This window comes from Mustela nigripes, chromosome 2 (genome assembly GCF_022355385.1).
Source record: "Mustela nigripes isolate SB6536 chromosome 2, MUSNIG.SB6536, whole genome shotgun sequence".
NCBI lineage: Eukaryota > Metazoa > Chordata > Mammalia > Carnivora > Mustelidae > Mustela > Mustela nigripes.
In genome coordinates this window covers 59,316,285-59,334,861 of record NC_081558.1, presented here as the reverse complement: position 1 = coordinate 59,334,861, position 18,577 = coordinate 59,316,285, and the positions used below count along the sequence as shown (strand labels likewise).

At 50.0% G+C, this 18,577-nt stretch overlaps 1 protein-coding gene across 1 annotated transcript; it reads right to left on the bottom strand.

The window, feature by feature from the left end:
• Positions 1-6,717: 6,717 nt before the first annotated feature.
• Positions 6,718-7,608, bottom strand: C2H3orf22 (chromosome 2 C3orf22 homolog). Its single transcript, XM_059388303.1, has 2 exons — positions 7,520-7,608; positions 6,718-6,853 (listed from the first exon to the last, which is right to left on the bottom strand). Exons 1-2 carry the CDS (start codon positions 7,606-7,608, stop codon positions 6,718-6,720), a joined length of 225 nt encoding a protein of 74 aa, XP_059244286.1.
• Between the last annotated feature and the right edge of the window lie 10,969 nt (positions 7,609-18,577).

The window sequence follows — 18,577 nt, the reverse complement described above, 5'->3', positions numbered from 1 at the left end:
GCCTTTGCTGATGTAGTTACCCCTGCCTGCAATGGATGCTTTCCCTTTCCAGTTCTAGGGCTCCTCCTTCTCAGAAGCCTGCGGAGGCCTTCATGGACGCTGTGTCCATGGGGTCTGCCAGCAAGGGTCAGTGATGGCCGACACCTGTGGACCTGGGAAGGGGCTGCCCCAGGGCTCCCCATGAAGACTCACCCTGCTGGAGAACGGTGGAAAGCCCAGGAGGCTGAAACAGCACCAGGATGAGGGGGGAGGAGCCAGGCCTGTGACACACCTGGAGGCTTGTTCCCATGCTCCCTTATATGCCATACCCACAGTGTGTCACGTGCCACCTCACAGTCAGTTGTTCCACACACTTCCATGACACACACCTTTGTTCCAAGCTCCCTCAGTGCCCACGCAGCCTTTGATGCAACCTGTTTGCTGAAGTTATTACCCATCCAGTGCCCACCCCCCCCAGGTCGTCACCATTAGAAGTCACCCTCTGGTTCTGCAATCACAGCACCTGCTGTCATGTCCTTCAGCGCCTCCTGCGTCCTGAAGCTTGTCACATTTACACACACTCCCTCATACTGCACACCCCCCATTGATGGCACTTGATGTCACACCCTCTGTTGTGAGTAGGGGGGCCACAGGCCAGGCCCCGGGGCTGAAGGCGCCTCTTCTCCCTCGTGTGGGTCACAGGGAATTCCTCCCACTCTGGTGTCCTCTGACCGCCTTCCTCTCCGGCTGGCGCCAGAACGTGTCTGTCCTCACAGGTCACAGGCTGACTGCCCACCCCTCAACAGCAAGGTCCCAGGCGGGTCATCAGATGGGCTGAGGAAGACAGGGTCTCACGTGACCAGCTGGACAAGACAAGAGGGGGTCTGGAGGGGTGCCCACCCGGGCACCCTTCAATGATTTATTCTACTAACAAGCTCTCCCCCACTTCCTGAAGGAATCAAGAGCGCAAACTGAAGGTCACTTGGCATTTTAGCTTACTGGCAGCTGTCTTCCATTTCGTGGTTTTCCATCTCAGAGCTGAGGGGTGCTGGCCAGCAGCCTCCCCAGCAAGGAAAGGACACTGGTGGATTGGGTTACAAAGACTGGTTTAAAATGTTTCAGTGTTCTGCTGTTTTTGGCTTTGTCAGGAAAATGTTTCCCAGATTTTTGTAGTTATGGTGTTGGTTTTTGTTTTGTTTTGTTTTGTTTTTCAGTTTTCTGTGGTGGCTTTGTCATCCAGGCAGCTTCCTGGGAGGCAGAGTTCCATGATTTAAAATTTTGCTAAAATAAACCCCTGATTCTTTGTCCGAATGCTGCTTCATGCATTATTCAGCTTGGGTGTCTCAGCCGGCTGCGTCTGTCAGCCTCGGCCACTGGCTGCATAGTCTTGGTGGGTGAAGGTGGAGGAGGCCAGGCCTAGAGCTGCTCAGCCTGCCGGGCTGCTACAGCTCCCCACCAGGTCCCTGGGCCAGGGGTCGGGGTGCCGCCCTTCCCTGTGGGGCTGGGGACCTCTTCCTGGGGTGCAGGCACTGCTGTTTGTGGCGAAGGCTCAGTGACAGTGACAGATCATCTGGGTTCTCTTAACGCAGCAGGAGATGGTCAGAACAGCTCCCCCATGGAGCCATTGGGGGCAGAGGTCCCTTCTCTCCCATGGCTCCCCCACCCCTAGGCTGTATGTAGCCCTTCTCCACATGGTCCATGCAAGTGAGCCATTCCCTTCCCGGGCAGCAGAATGTTGAAGACACAGACTGTGGACTGTACATTCCAGAGCCTACCATTCTGGCAATGCTCCCACCACAAGGGAGTCTGGGCATGACACCAACCCCCGCAAGCCACATCCCTGTGGCAGTAAACACTTCCAGGTAGCGCTCTTCAAGGCTCCCAGCGGCTCCATCTGCCACCCTCCTGGAGGTTCCCTCTGGCCACCAGACCTGAGCACAGGGATGTTCGGTGTGCAGGGAGTCAGTGTCCCCGAGCAGCCCTCGACCTACATCTGCTGGAAGATGGGGAGAGAAATACCACAGCTTTGGCCCCTCAGGTGGGAAACTATGTGCATCCATATGTTTATCTCCACGGAAACTCATGATTCCATTGCAGACTTGCTGCTTTTATTTCATTCGTCCCTGAATTATGGGCAATTAGATTACTTTGTGTCCTTTAGTGTTACAGCGCAGCAGTAATATCCCTGCGTACATCCAGTCCTGCCTGGGTGGGGTGTGACCATTGGGTATGTTCCTAGAAGACAGAGCCACACCCTGTTCACTGCTCCTGGTCCGCAGGAGGCTTCAAGCATCTGCTCATGTAAGTTTTACTGTCACTGCACTCAGGGCATGAGGACAGTTGGGGATCAGGATGGCCTCCCTTAAATGCTGGCAGCGTGTCCCAGGTTGCTGTCTGGGCTGCTGTGATACCCTAACTCATCCCTCTGTTATCCATCATTCAGGGGTCGCCCATGTCCCTGTGAGGACTTCTGCAATGCATGTTCCTGAAGGGTTGGTTTTCTTTGAGACATCATGTACATAGAAACATTCAGGACATAGCAGGATCAACAGATAAACCACCAGAGACCATGCATGTTTTAGGACTCACTCTGGCTGGGTGACTGGTAGGAGTTTTCTTTACCTACAGGACCAGCTCTCCCCACGTGCATACCCTCCCACCTACTTCCTGAATGCTCTGGGGCCACAGCGAGAGTGGTGCATGGGGTGGGGGATGCAAAGGGGCTCTTTTCCACAAGGGGCTGGTGGCCACAGGCAGTGGGACCCTTCGGGGAAAACAGGGTGGTGCTGGCTGGCATTCAGGAGCCTCTGGCCAGTGACACCACTCCAGGGGACAATGTGCGCCCAGGACAGGGCTGCAATGCTCAGAGCAGCTGTATCCACAACAGCAACAACTGGAAACCAAGCATCTGTCAGAAAGAGGATGGACAAACTTTGTTTAAATGACTAAATGATTAAATGACCCGCACCTACCATCAGGTGACTTGTAGCAACTTGCTGTTAAAGACAAGAAGTTGCATGGAGCATAATACAATCTTATATCACTAAAAAAAAAAAAAAGAGAGAAGCAAACAATGTATTGTTTCAAGATACGAGATAGGAGAGAGCTGTGGTTACCCCGGGGAGAGGAAGGAGGAGAGGGGCGGCTGGAAAAGCAGCTCCCGGGCAGAGGGACACATCGGTCACGTGTGTCACTGCATCCCTATCCTGCATCACAGGCTTACGGTGCTGTATTTTGCAAATATCAAGTAGGACGGAGCTGTGAACGTTGAAGGAAAAGTCCTGAGACTTAAACACACTCTAAGTGGAGATTAGCCTGCCTCCGACCCCAGTGGGAGGAGATCCTGGGGTGTCTACTTCCTTCTACCAACAGGCCAATACTGCCCGGTGCACAGAACACCCGGTTTGCTTCCCACCAGAGCCTGGAGAGACCCAGGTCCCCTGACCCTCACTCCCCATCCCCCAGGGGTAGTCCTCTGCCTGGAGCAGGTTTGAAACCACCATCCTGTTCCTCCCCAGGGCTTGGGGAGGGCCTCTTTTCAATTCTCACCAGGTACCTCATTCTACCTTCTTTCCAAGACAATAGGGCCACTTGCCCACCTTACTCAGTGCAGCCCCCTTGGTCATCTTCAGAGCCCCCACACCCTTCTCTCCTAGCAAGGGGGCTATCGTTACCATCCCTGATTGTATTTACCCTCCCAAGATGAACTTCTGGTCCCTTTCTCTGTAAAACAGAGAAGCGGGAAACCCTTACATTTCCTGCAGGCACCCTCCTCCAGGGGTGCTGCTGTGACAAATCCCAAAGCAATCCCACCATTCTCTTGACTGTCCATGCTACTTCTCTTTGAAGACTTTGTAATACAGCAACAACATGGTATTGGGCTCCTGTATTAAAATTTCAGAAAATAGGGGCACCTGGGTGGCTCAGTGGGTTAAAGCTTCTGCCTTCAGCTCAGGTCATGATCTCAGGGTCCTGGGATTGAGCCCCGCATTGGGCTCTCTGCTCAGCAGGGAGCCTGCTTCCCCGCTCTCTGCCTGCCTCTCTGCCTGCTTATGATCTCTGCCTGTCAGATAAAAAAATAAAATCTTAAATTTTTTTTCAGAAAATAGTAGTCCCGTCCCCAGGTTCCCCATCTACCCAGAGACACTGATTATTATCTACCGTGCACACACAAACACATACACACACATGCACACACGTGCACACACACATACTGTTTCCTAATGTACGTAAGATGGGAGTGTATCTGACACACTTCTGTCGTGCTTTAAAAAAATCTGAATACACTTTGTAGATTGTTCCAGACTAGCACGTAAAGAGCTGGTTCTTCATTTCTGGCGGTCTGGTAGTTCAGGGTCTGGCCATGGAAGACCAGTGAACAGCCCCCTAGTAGGGGACATAGCTGGTCTCCGATCCTTTGCTATGGCACTGTAATGAATACCGTTGTCCACATATCCTTATCAGGTGTGTGAGTGCACCTTCGGCATCACTTCTGGGAAATGACATTCCTGCTCTCTCTAAACCGCACACCAACCCCTCAAGATTGAGCCTCACCTCATTTTATAGACAAGAAAATGGACGCTAGGAAAATAAAACACTCAGTCCGGCAGAAATAGAATTTGAACCTGAAAAGTTTATTCACACAGTGTGGCTGATGAGGCGATGAAGAGCCTCGTCAGAGTGGTTCCCCTCACTAGAGTTCACCTCTGTCTGTGGCTGCTGCTTGGAGTGCCAGGAACCGGGGGCCGAGAGGGAGGCCGCTGGGAGTGGGGCCCTGGGAGAGGCTTCTGGAGGGGTGGGTGGCGCGGGCACCTGGCCTGGGGAAGCGGCGGCTCACTAGCTTGAGTTCCCAAAGTTGGCTCTGAGGTGGCGGTGGTGGTGGAGGGTACAAGCAGGACAGTGATGTAACATCTGGGGCCCCAAGCCTAGAAAAGACACACAGAACCCCACAGGTCCAGAGACGTCGGCCAGGGCCATGACCAAGACTCTGCTCCCAGCCCAGATCTTCCCCAGGACCCCACACAGAGCCTCTGCTGCCCTCCTAGCCACCACCACGCCTCACCGATGTCCACGTCCGAATCCCCACAGGGTTCCCATGTGGGGCCTCAGACGTGGCCAGGACTTGACCCACCAGGCCTGCACAGACACCGAGTGAGTGTCATCCTCATGCCTGCCAGTAGCTGCATGGCCTCCAGCAGGGGCACAAGCACTGTATGACCATTTCCCGAGTGAGGACATTGCTCCTCTCCTAGTCAGTCTTTTCCAACGGCTACATCAGGTCTGGGCATGCCACCCTCCTGATCTCTAGACTTCAGTGGCTCCCCATTCCCCCTCAGACAGATGTGGGCATTTAGCATTCTCCATCACCTGTCCCCTCACCATCCTGAAAAGCAGAACTTCAGGTTCCCTAAAGGGGACATCATTCCATCCCGCCTCAGGACATTGGCACTTGCCTCCCACTGCCTGGAGTTTCTCCTCCTACAAGCTCCCTACTTCTCACCTGAGCCCCCATGCCCTCTCCTGTCCTCTCTCCCCATCCCCACTCTGCCCTACTTTGGCATCTGCGGATCGTGACCCTCCGGCCCAACCGTTCCTGCTCTGGTTGATTCCCCAACAGAAGGCTGGTGGGAGTTCCGAGGGTGGACGATGAGGTGGGGGATCTCTCCCACCTCCCTCTCTCCAGATGCCTTTGGCAGAGGCCCCGTAGCCACAGCCCCCACCCTGCCCTAGGGCTCTTGGCACCTGCCCACCTGTCCCACCCAGGGGAGGGATCGGCTCCCACCGGTGTTGGGCCCTGGTGGGTCGAGGAGCCCCCCTGCCTCCCGAGCTCCCTGACACATTGCCGACAGCTTCAGTTTGTCCTCCAGTTCTTGGCTCCGTGTCACCCTCCAGAAGTGCTCTTCCCATGACAGTCCCGCCACGGCAGGCCCCAGCACTGAGTCTGGGCCTGTGCGTATAGTCTGACCGGTCCCCGGCAGACCCCGGGCTGGCAGCTGATCCCATTCTGAAGAAGCAGAAGCTGAGACTCAGCCCTCAGCCTCTGCAGTTCAGCGTCCCGTTCTGACATTTGGAGCAAACCCACAGCCAGGTGAGGGAGGGAACGTGAGACCAAGACAAGAGTCAGGGCCAGTGTGGGCAGAGAAGAAGCATGAATCTGTGTTCCTGCGCATGTGTGTGTGCGTGTGTGCACACGCGCACACAAGTGTGAGTGTTTATGTCGCCTCTCTGGGTCTCAGATGTGGGTCTTTCCAAAGGTGTCTGGGTGTTTGAGTATGTGTATGCTCATGGGGGGCGGGGATTTGTGAGGACATGGTCAGTCTAGACATGGCTAGCGTGAGGGTCCCCGTCCACACCTCCGCCCTCAGAGCAGGCTGCAAGGAGACCGAAAACTTGCTGGCTCTTCCTCTGTTTTGCCTCTGCTGTGTGGAAGGATGGTGGCTAAGTTGCCTCCTCAGGCCAGTTTCCACATGTGTGGAATGTGGACAGAGGACTCTCCAGTTAAGACCCTCTCTGAGGGTCCTGTGCAGCCTCTCCCACAAACTGCCTTGCTGTGGGAGGCACCACTGGAATTCGGTGTCTCATTTCTGAGCCTCAGTTTCCTCAGCTTGGAAGTGCAGCCTGCCGGGAGAGGCACGTGTGTGTGTGTGTCCCTGTACAGACATAGGGGCGAGGGCCAGCAGCTTGAGTGTGGGTGGTGGGCAGTGGGCTGCAGTGGCTGTCAGCATCCCAGCCTGTGACTCACCCTCTGACTGGGATGGATCTCGTTGGCACCAGCGTCTTCTGCAGGGGCAGCTGGTCCCTCAGTGAGGTGCTCATCTTCGTGACCTCCCAGGGCTGCAGGAACTCTGTAGTGGGTTCCGTCAGCCAGGAGAACCTGCAGTGGGCACTTGGCATTTTTAGGGAGCCTGCGGCCACCAGCCACACAAATAGCTCTTGCTCGTCCGGAACTTTCTACGCCAGTCATCATTCCAAATTCTTCATCAGCACTAACCTGACGCCAACTCATAACCATTCATACATGAGGAAATTAAGGCACAGAGAGGTCAGGTGATTGGCCCAAGGTCACACAGCTAGGAAGCCCTCCAAAGTTGCTACATTTTTTTCAGGACCCATCAGTGCATTGATGCCACTGGCCAAGGCCCCAGAGCTGCCCAGTCTGGGGTTCTCTACTGGTTCCTGAGTGCCCTGGGGCTTTACAAGCTACACCCCACTCCAGTCTGACCCCATAAGACCTTTGGAGGGGCAGCCATTCATGAACATACTCCCCAGGTGGTCCCGTGAGGCCACTGACTCAGAGGGAAAGATCCAGCTAAGCTCTGGGATGGCCCCAGAAGTTCCTGGCACCTATCTAGAAGCCCTCAACTCAGATTGGGAAGGAGGTGAAGAAGACGAACCCCAGACTGTCACAGAGCTGCTAAGAGAACTCCCTGTGGATGAGAAACCTCCTCCTGGGTCCACTTTTTACACCCCTGGAATGCGCTTTTGGTGTGGTCTTCGGGAGGAGGCAGGACTTGGCCCTAGGGGTGTCGGGATCTAGTACCTGTATGGAAACTTCCTGGCAAATTCTTCCTGGGCCTTGTTTCTACTCTTCTTACACTGGGGGCACTTCTTGGGGTCCTTTGAGTTCATCACGGAAGGGGGTTAAGCTGTGGCACACTTTTCAGCCATGGCTGGAAGGCAAAAGGAGGCCTGTCAGAGCAGGGAAGGAGGTGGGAAGAGCCAGGCTGGACCCAGACCAGGCACTCAGCTTCCCCTCAAGACGGCAAAGGGAACAGAGGATGGGGTCCCTGTCCACCTCCCAGGGCTGAGGGAGAGCTGGGTCATGTTGGCCTGTCACCCATGCCCGACCTCACCCACTGCAGCAGTCATACATGCTCTCACATGTGAGTGTGAGAGTGTGCGTGTGTGTGTGTGTGTGTGTGTGTAAAACCACCACTTGGGATGGTTCTCAGCTGAACAGCCCATCTCAAACTCTGGCAACCATGAATCTGTGCTCGTCTCTCTATTGCTGTGACTTTATAAGTGTTAGACCAATGGAACCACCCAGGAGGTATCTTTTAGAGCCAGGCTTCTTTCTCTCAGCATAAGCTCCCCACCTGTGGGAACCCGCCCAGCCGTGTGTATCAGCAGGTGGTTCTTTCTCAGGGATAAGTAGTACTCCATGGTGTGGCTATGCCATGCTTTATTCAACCCTCAGCTGCTACAGGACATCTGGGTAGTTCCTGGTGTGGGGCTATGGCAAATAAAGCTGCTGCAAAAATTCATGTCCAAGTGTGCCCATGAAAATAAGTCTTTGTTTTCTGGAATATAGAAGGATGCCATCGCTGGGGCATATGGTAAGTCCATGTTTAGTTTCAAAAGGAGCTGCCAAAAAACCTTCCAGAACTTCTGTGCCATTTTCCATGCCCACCAGCATACACAAGTGACGGTCTTCTTGCTGGACAGAGGCAGGCAGGTCAGGGAGGAGAACAGTGGGGTTAAGGCCTGACTGCTGGTGTTTCCTTTGCCATCAAATTGTGCAACCCTCACCCACCAATGGCTGTGCTAATATATCTTCGCTGTGGTCTAAACAGCCATCGTGTTGTGAACGTGTGACCTCAGAGCCTCTTGTGACAGTGCCAGCCTCCTTCTAGAAATGCCAACAGCTCCTCTTGTGGCCCGGGCTCTCAGGCCCACCAGGAAGCTTCTTGCCCCTCCACCTACTAGCCACCTGGCAAAGAGCTTTGCTCACAGTGCGGCCCTCTACACCAGTGCTGGCTAGTGGGGGCGTCTGTGGTCTCTGACCCTGGACCATGGCTCTTATAAGGATACTGGGATCCCCTTCAAGGGCCTGGCTCCATAGCCCTTCACTATCAGGAAACCCAGGCAAGTCCCTAATCCCGGCCCTCCTCCTGCTAAAAAGCCAGGAGAGGGTCCTGGTCCAGGACAGGTGCTTGTGTCACAGTGGGAGGCACAGACCCTGGGGTCAGTGAAGTGTCTGCTAAGCTCCATGCTTGACCTCATTTAATGTTCTCCTCCTGATGGAAAGCAGATTATGGTCATCCCTGTTTTCTGGGAAAGGAACCTGAGGCTCTGAAAGTTTAGGTGCTTTGCCTATACCCCTACCCACCTGGTGAGTAGGGAATGAGGTGCGGTCCAGAGTGGCCATTAGAGCTCTCTGCAGCCTCAAACAGTCCTGAACGGGGAGCTGGGAGAGGTGACCATACCAGTGACTGACCTGAGGATACATCACCACTACAGGAACCCAGTGGTCTGGAGGAGGCGGGGAAGGGGCACCCCTCAGTCCCACCCCATACCTACCTGCAGATTCCTAAACCATGGGCGTGACCCCACAAACTGACATGGCTGAATCTGTCTCCCTCAGGGGCAGAAGGGCCACTGCAGAAGCCAGGGAAGGACTCTGACACCAGGGCCATCTGTCCCTGGTTGCGTCTTGCTCCTGCTTTCCAAGCTGATCTGGGACTGTCCTTCCCAGCTATCTAGGCTGCATCCCCAAATCCTGGTATGACCATGATGGGGGCTTGGCTCAGGGTGTGCTGGCAGTGTCAGGAAGACACCAGATATGAGAGCTGTTATACCCCTTAAGGCCCCCCCCCCACGCTTCCCCCCCCCCCCCCACCGGCTACAACACTCTCTTGGTTCAGTGACATAGAGAGGCACAGGCCTGAGTATACAGAGCCTCCAGCCAGGAGGGAGTGGGTGAGTGGATCTTCCATGCTGCAGGCTACTCACAGGCTGGCTTATGTGACACCAGAAGGTTGGGAGCTGGCCATGGTCCTGGCTGGCATGCTACCACAGGAGTACTGGCCCTAGGGCCCCACGGGGCCAAGCCCACAGGGTCATTGCGACATCAGAAGCCCCTGAAGTCACAATCAGTGACACTGCGGTTGCTGAACCATGTGGCTTAGCCCAGAGTGGCTGTAGAGATGGGAGGGAGTGAGCAGGGCTTACTGGCATTCCCACAACCAGTACCCTGGGCTGAGCATCTACCTGAACACATTCCACAGTAGGGATTACTTCCATGCAGATTCTGGGAACAGAAGAGATGCCCCAGAACTAGCTAAAACCTTACTTTGGAAAAGTGATCCTGGCCGACTCTGACCTGAGTCTTCGCCACAGCCCAGCAATCATGGGGGTGAGGGTATGAGAGGTTAGGGCAGGACCTCAAAGACCAATTTCCTGCCTCCCAGTCTGGGCCACTGCCTTCTGTGTGGCCTCAGGCAAGCAACTCAGTTTCTCTGTGTCTGTCTCCCAGACCACATAGGTGTTTTGAAAAAATCGCTCTGGTGGCAGTGTGGAGAACGAAGTGAATGGGGCCAGAAGTAGGTGTGGGTAGACCAGGCGACCACCAAAGGCAGTAACATGGATGAGGGATGGTGGCAACTTGGAATGAGGTGGTGATGGAGATGGAGTGAGGGGCATGGATTTGAGAGATTTCAGGAGACCCAGTTAACACAGACTAGTGGCAGAGGCTGTGGGTGGGCCAATGAGGACTCTGGGTTTCTTTTATTGCCAGTGTAAGGGCCTACTTAATCAGAGGGAGCTATTTTGTTGCAGTAAACTTAGATTGACCCTGCCCCTCCCAGAGGAACTTACTTGCAAAGCCTAGATACAAGGGCGGGTCAGGACAGGTGAAGACATCCAATCAGTAGGGCGCGCATATATCTACTAGGGTAAATTGAAATTCAATTAGCCACCTGTGTGTTACCTAGCAGTTTTTTTCTGTGCATGGCAGACTTAGCATGACTGTGCAGTTTTCCCTGTGTATTGCAATCTCATGGACCACCTGTCTATAGCCCGGCTAAACTACCTCTATAAAAATTAGTCTGTGAGGCTGGGAGGGGTCGCCTCTTTGCAAGAGACGGCCCTGACTGGTCAGTTTGATTCTCGATGCTTGGCACGAAATAAAGCTTTGCTTGACCTTCGCTTTGTATCAGTCTCACTCTTTTGATTACGGAACCTAACATTGGAGGCGGCACCTGGATTCAAATGACAAGAACTGAGCCAGCATGGGAATTTTTGGGAAAAGCCTCTGGAGGTATTGGGATCTTGGGTATTGGGATTTTGTCTGTCTATCTGGTTGCGGAGCTCTAGGGTATAGCCCACAGGGGAGAAGCTGGACACGGCCATGCTCCCCAGGGCTGGAGTGGATGCAGGGATGCCCCATCCCTCTGCTGGTAGATCGACAGGGGGTTCGAGTCCCCCTGGGCGGTCGGGGGGTTCGAGTCTCCCTAGACGTGTGGGGGGTTTGAGTCCCCCTGGGCGGTCAGGGGGTTCAAGTGCCCCTAGGCGGTCGCTGGGGGGTTTGAGTCCCCCTGGGCAGTCAGGGGCCTGCCGGGGGGTTCGAGTTCCCCTGGGCGGTCGGGGGGTTCAGTCTCCCTAGACAGTCGGGGGGTTTGAGTCCCCCTGGACAGTTGAGGGGTTCGAGACCCCCTAGGCAGTTGGGGGATAAAGAAATCCCCCACCAGTGGCAGGTTCTGGGTAAGAATCATTGGGCCTATGGTTGTCTTTGCCTGGTCCTTTTGCTGTCTGTTGTGTGTTTATTATGATTAAAGGAATGAGGCAAGTAGACAGTAAGGGGACTCTGACTTTCATCTCTCCGTTCTTCATAATAGATGTGAGGCTTCTCGCTCACTCATTTCGTGTGTTAAGGGATATGACTGGAGCCAACTGGGGTTAGTCTAATGCCGGGCTAAGGTGTCCAATGCTGATGCTCATTGGAGCCGGGCGTGGAATATGAGTGCCTAGTGGGCCACTTTTGGTAAGCAGAACTGGCACTGCGGGATGAAACGACCTTGAGACAGAGACTTTAAGGAATATTCCCAAGCAGCTGCCGAAACTCCCTTTGTTTTGGGGAATTCCTTGCCTTCTCTGGCCTAACGTGGACTGCCTAGCCCCTCCCCCTTGCTAGTGGGAAATCATGGCATCTGAAGTGGAGATGGTTATTTGTCTGTCTCAAGGTTTTAATGGGTAATTGTTAAAGTGGCTTCCAAATTCTTTGGTAATCTGAAACTGTGAAGGGTTGCTTGAAGGACAAATGTAATTAAATTTGTTGGACATGTAGGTCTTAACCAAATGGGATAAAATGCTAGAGCATTGGCTGTTGGAACTGGGTTTGTGCTTTTGAAATCTGCTGGTGAACACGTTCTGTGCTTAACAGATTAATAAATTTGCCATCTAAAGAATTTTGTTGTAACAACTCACAATTGGTTTATATTTAGTCTTCAGTAGAGGTTAAGGTATTTCTAAGAGTACAAAATTCTGTTAAGTGTAATTAAGACTGATGGAAATGAGAAAAGCAACTCTGTATGTAAAAAGTAGGAAATATATAAAAGTTTGAATCTAAAGAGTGCCTGACTGTGTGAATGTGTCTGTATGACTCCACCGCTTCGGCTACGGAGTCTGAGTGGGCTGCACCCTGAGTCTCGCGGGGTGTCATATGGCATAACAGTCATCTACTCCATGGAGTAGCCTGGTCTGGGGTTTATACGGACAGACCTTAGCTAAGATGCTCCTAAGTTTCTGCGAGGGACGCGAGCAGGACAGCATCTGAAAGATCCCCCTCCCTTTTGTCTGCGACATCATTCACGATGGGAGGGAAACCTAGTAAACTCATTATCTGCATACTTAAAAAAAAAAGACACTGATATAGAAAAGCTGGTTTTCTCTCTGTTTAAAAAGACAGAGTTTTCTTAAGTTAATTGATCTGTTATGGTTTTCTCTTTGCCTGCCCAGAAAATTCAGTTTCTATGTTTTGTTTTATCAGGTGTTTAGCATCCCTAATTATATTTAGGCATGTGTTTTAAAATTTTCTAAGGTTTTAGTAATTGTTGACAAGATTTAAACCAATGATAAACTTTGGGTTACGTTTGGGAAAATGCTATGCATTTCCTAAAGTTTTAATATATTGATAGATCATCACTTGATATTGTGATTATGGAAATGTTACATGTCACAGAAGTAACCTGATTTTCTTGCCAGTTACATTGTAAATTCTCATCTCACCAGCTCTTTACCATATCTATTCTGAGTTTTTGTCATTTGTAATTGTTTTAATTCTCTTGTAAGATAAATTCCGTCTTAAAGAAAATTCATATGGGAGACTTTCAGGACAAATACAGGTCTTTGATGTGTTAAAATCCAGAAACTGAAATGGGTAAGAATTAACAGAAGTAAAAGCTGCATTCAGACTAAACCAGAATTATTAACATGGGACTAGGTGAACTGAAAGATTGTAATGCTGTATCTCTTGATGTTTTGTCTTGTGTTTGCTCTTCCAGACTAGGGGAACTTTTTCTTAAGTTATCTGTAACTTACAGAGATAAAATGTAGTCATTTGTAAACAAATCAAGGTATTCAACTCTTTCTCTCTGTCTGAACCCTCTGAACCAAAAGTTCTCAGCAAGTATTCTTTCTTCCATGGCAACCAGTCATTTGCATAAGTTCAATAAGAATCTGTTCTCCTTGTAACAGGACACCATGGGAAACACTGGTTATTTTACCATGGCTTTGACTGGAATGTCATATTTGAAAAGACTCAGATATGACTAGACAGCTTAAAGGAAATAAGGTTGACTTTATAAAACCTGGAACCATAAAGCCCTTTGGAACTGTTGGCCTGATACCTTGCTTACAGAGTTCCCAGCAGCCTCACGAGGCGAGTAAAGGATGTTACTTCCTGGCAGGTGCAGGAACCTCAGGATTCTTTGGGGGCCTCAGGAAGAGGAATTCACCCAAATCGACAGGTATTACAGGCATGTCTGATGGCAAGTATGTAGCTTGGCTTCTGGCCTGGAGAGGCTATCATAAGTTCAACCTAGAGATTCCTTATGAGAAGTTCCAGCAGAGCAGATTCTAAAAGATTTATATGATCCCTCACTGTTCTTGCTGAGCTTATGTAAATAATTAGGCCAAGCTTATTGAAACTGGACTTGTTTTTCAAATAAATTAGTCCTGATTTGGCTATCTCTGAAAACAAGGGTTATTTTAAAGAGAAAAATTATGTTCTAATAACACACCTTTATGGATGTTAAATTCTAGATTTGATTGTCTTTAAATGTTTGTTTACTTAAGCTAGACAACTTGAGGTAAACTTCAGGGAAGATGCACGATAGCTCATTTAGACAATCTTGCTTTGCCAGTCAGTCAGCCCCAGATATAGGAAACTTCAGAAAATTGAAGGATTTGAAGGGAACAATCTGAGTTAGTGGGAATAGCAGAAAAAATGTTTAACAACAGGGATGCATAAGAGGATGAAAAACAGACCAAAAAACTAGTTAAGGTTTTGGCATTACATGAGGTGGGGAGAAGACAGGTAGGGGATAGTAAATGGAAGGAAAAGCCTAAGCACAGAGAAAGCGGTGGGAAGACTTAGATTCAGATCAGTGCACTTACTGTAAGGAAAAAGGACATTGGGCCAGGGAGTGCCCCAAAAAGAAGATGGCAATGCTGGCCACCAGAGTAAAAATTAAAGTTGAGGGGAAATCCGTTGATTTTTTTGGTGGACACAGGAGCCCAATTTTCATCATTACTTAAACCTTTGGGAAAACTAGTTAGAGAGGGAGTCTGGGTACAAGGAGCAAATGGCACAGAGAGACATAAATGGGCAACAGAAAGGACTTTAAATTTGGCCTCAGGAATAGTTAAACATCAATTTTTGGTCCTCCCTAATGCCCCATATAACTTGATGGGAAGAGATATCCTCCACAAGTTAAGAGCTGGCATTCAGTTCTCAGAAGGAGGCATGACTGTAACCTTGAGACAAACCACTGTACAAGTGCTTATGGCAGCAGTAGATGAATACCTCCTTTATGAGCCAGTCTCAAAACCAGAGGAGACAAAGGGGGGTATCCGACAGGACGAGTTTCCCGAGGTCTGGGCAGCAGGGAAGCCCCCTGGCTTGGCCAAGGAACAACCTCCAGTGGTGGTACAATTAAAGGCGAAAGCTATGGCTGTTCCCCTTTGGCAGTACCCCCTTCCCTGGGAAGCAAAGGAAGGGATCAGAAAACACATTAACCACCTCCGAGGTGACGGGATCCTAGTTCCTTGCAAATCTCCGTGGAACACACCTTTGCTGCCTGTCAAAAAGGCCAAGACTGGGGAGTACCGACCCGTCCAGGACTTGCGGAAAGTTAATAAATGGGTTGAAGATATCCACCCAAGGAGCTGGCTGACCATGCACACAGTAGCAGCTGGATTCCCCCCCTTGCCTCCGCATAATTGCTGCCACCTACTCTCCACATACCCTACTCTCCCTCCTGGGCCCCAGAAGAACTGTGTATACTATCTTAGATCTCAAGGATACATTTTTTCCTGCATGTCTTTAGCAAAGGAATTCTCAGCACCTTTTTTGCTTTTGAGTGGTCCGACCCACAGGAAGGATTCCAAGGCCAGCTCACCTGGACAAGACTTCCCCAAAAGTTCAAGAATTCGCCCACTATCTTTGATGAGGCCCTACGTGAGGATTTGCGTGAGTACAGAACCTCCAACCCAGGAGTCACTCTATTACAGTACGTTGATGACTTGCTAGTAGCCGCTGAGGACTATCAGTCAAGTTTGCAGGGGATGAGAGCTCTCTTACAGACTCTGCAGGAAAAGGGTATTGGGTGTCAGCAAAGAAAGCACAGCTCTGTCAGAGCCACGCCACTTATTTAGGCTTTGATCTCCATGAGGGAGTGCGTTCACTGTCTGAGCCCAGGAAACAGGTGATCACATGATACCTCCGCCCCACCCTATCCCAACAAGTGAGGGAGTTTCTTGGGACGGTGGGCTACTGTAGGCTGTGGATACCGCGGTTTGTGGAGATTGCCAGACCTCTCTACGAACTGGCAAAAGGAGAGCTCACTATGATAGAGTGGACAGCTGAGGCCGAAGGAGCATTTCGGGAATTACAAACAGCCTTACTGAGTGCCCCAGCATTGGCCATCCCAGATGTTGCCAAGCCCTTCCACTTGTATGTGGATGAAAAAGCAGGGGTGGCCAAAGGAGTTTTAACTCAGACTCTGGGGCCTTGGCAAAGGCCAGTAGCCTATCTTAGCAAGAAACTAGATCTAGTAGCAGCTGGATTCCCCCCCTTGCCTCTGCATAATTGCTGCCACGGCCCTCCTGGTCAAGGATGCAAGTGAATTGACTTTGGGTCAAAATCTCATCTTGACCACCACCCACATTATTGATGGCCTTCTCTGGACTCGACCCGACTGATGGGTGATGAACATCTGAGTGACAGTGTATCAGGCCCTCCTCCTCAATGAACCAAGAGTGACCTTCTGGCCCCCAGTGGTGCTAAATCCAGCCACACTGCTGCCAGAGGAGCTAGCTGACCATCCACACGACTGTGGGGAGGTCCTAACCCAAGTCACAGGAATAAGGCTGGATCTCAGAGACAGTCCCCTCCCAGATGCTGAGATGACTCTGTTCACAAATGGGAATAGCTACATGGTCGATGGAAAGAGGTATGCGGGGACTGTGGTGGTTTCTCCTGAGCAGGAACTCTGCACAGAAGCCCTGCCACATGGAACTTCAGCACAAAAAGCGGAACTGATTGCACTCACTAAGGCACTGCATAGCCAAAGGTAAAACTGCCAACATCCATACAGACAGCAGGTATGCCTTTGCTATTCTCCATATACATGGGGCTATCTATAAAGAAAGGGGCCTATTAACAGCAGAAGGAAAAGGAATTTTAACAGAGGAGAAATATTGACTCTGTTCCAGGCTATTTGGGACCAAAAAGAGGTGGCTGTTATGCTTTGCTCAGGACACCAAAAAGGATTTCAAAAAGAAACCAATTAGCAGATCAAGCCACAAAACAAGCAGCCCAAGAAACAGTGCAAGAGCTGGTTACACTCCTGGCTCTAGCCCTACCAGAAAAATGGGACTATTCAGAGGAAGATTTAAAGTATTTACAAAAATGGGCTAAGTTAGACTACAAAGGGGACTGGACTAAGACTAAAGCTGTGGGCGTGGTCAGGATGACAGTAACCGGTCCCTTCCAGCGAGGCTCCAAGTTTCTCACTTGGTGGCGCTGTATCCAAGCCAAGACCCCAGGTTGGTAAGGATGTGGTTCCACCTCTGTCTCTGTCCCAGTGTGGGCAGTCTGGGTCCCTGCATGGGCTTTTTTTAAAGACAGACTGTAATGCCTGCAGTGCATGTGTGTGTGTGTGTGTGTGATTCTTATGGGTTTGTAATTGCTCTGGATAGAACTTCCAGTACTATGTTGAATACAAGTGAAAGCAGGCAACCTTGCCTTGTTCCTCATCCTAGTGGGAAAGTTTTCAGCCTTTTTATCACTGAGTTGGACATTAAGTGTGGGGTTTTCATATATGGTTTTATTATGTTGAGGTAGGTTTTTCCTATTACTAGTTTGCTGAGTGTTTTTTTTTTTTTTTTAAATCAGGGAAGTGTGTTGAATTTTGTCAAATGCTTTTTCGGCATCAATTGAGGTCATCATGTGGGGTTTATTTTCATTTTTCTCTAATGTGATATATTTGATTGCTTTTCATAAGTTGAACCATCCTTGCATTACAGATGCAAATTTTACATTGTCGTCGTGTATAATCCTCTTATGTTGCTGAATTCAGTTTGCTAGTATTTCACTGAAGATTTTTACACCAATATTCATAAGGGATTATCAGTCTTAGTTTTCTTGTAGTGTCTTCTGACTTTGGCATCAGGGAAATGCTGGCCTCATAGAATGAGTTAGGAAATGTTTCCCCTTTTACAATTTTTTTGGAAAAGTTTGGGAAAGATTGATATTAGTTCTTTAAATGTTTGGTAGAATTCAGTGAAATCATCTGTTCCAGGGGTTTTCTTTGTTGGGTGGTTTTTGATTACTGAATTAGTCTACTTACTACTTAGGTCTATTCAGATTTTCCATTTCTTCATGATTCAGTCTTGGTAGGTTGTGTATTTCTGGGAATATGCCCATTTCATCCAGATTATCCAATTTGTTAGCATATAGTTGTTTATGGTATTCTCTTCTAATCCTTTTAATTCTGCATAATCAGCCATCAGTAGTTAATAGCAGCAACAGGTAGTCAAAAAAACAAAAACAAAAACAAAAAAACAACCCTGAGTTTTGAAGGACAAGGTCCTATTGTCTCAGTAAGCCACACCATGAACACAGGCCCCTGTGCCTGTGGCTGCCTGCCATGGTGCTGGAAACATGGAATAGAAGTTCACTAAAATTTACAAACCTCTTCACCAAGCTCTCCCCTAGATGCTGTTGGTGTTTAACTAAATTTTAGAGCTCCCAAACACTTGCTTCAGACCATTCCTTCCAGCTCAGTTATTCTTTCAGTAGAAGGATGGATTCCTGGAGTTCCTACTCTACCATTTCCATAATGCCACTTCTGTTCATGTATCTTTATTGTTGAGTAGCATGCATCACTGTTTAACCATTCACCCATTGTAGGCATTTCAACTGTTTCCATTTGGGGATTATTATGAATAAAACTGCTATAAACAATAGCAGAGAGATGAATACAAGTCTTTGTTTCTCTGGGATGAATGCCCATCTAATGAGTTTTTAATTTCTGCTATCATATTTTGCATTTCTAACAGAAATGCATGGTTCTCAGAACCAAATCCTATGGTTCTC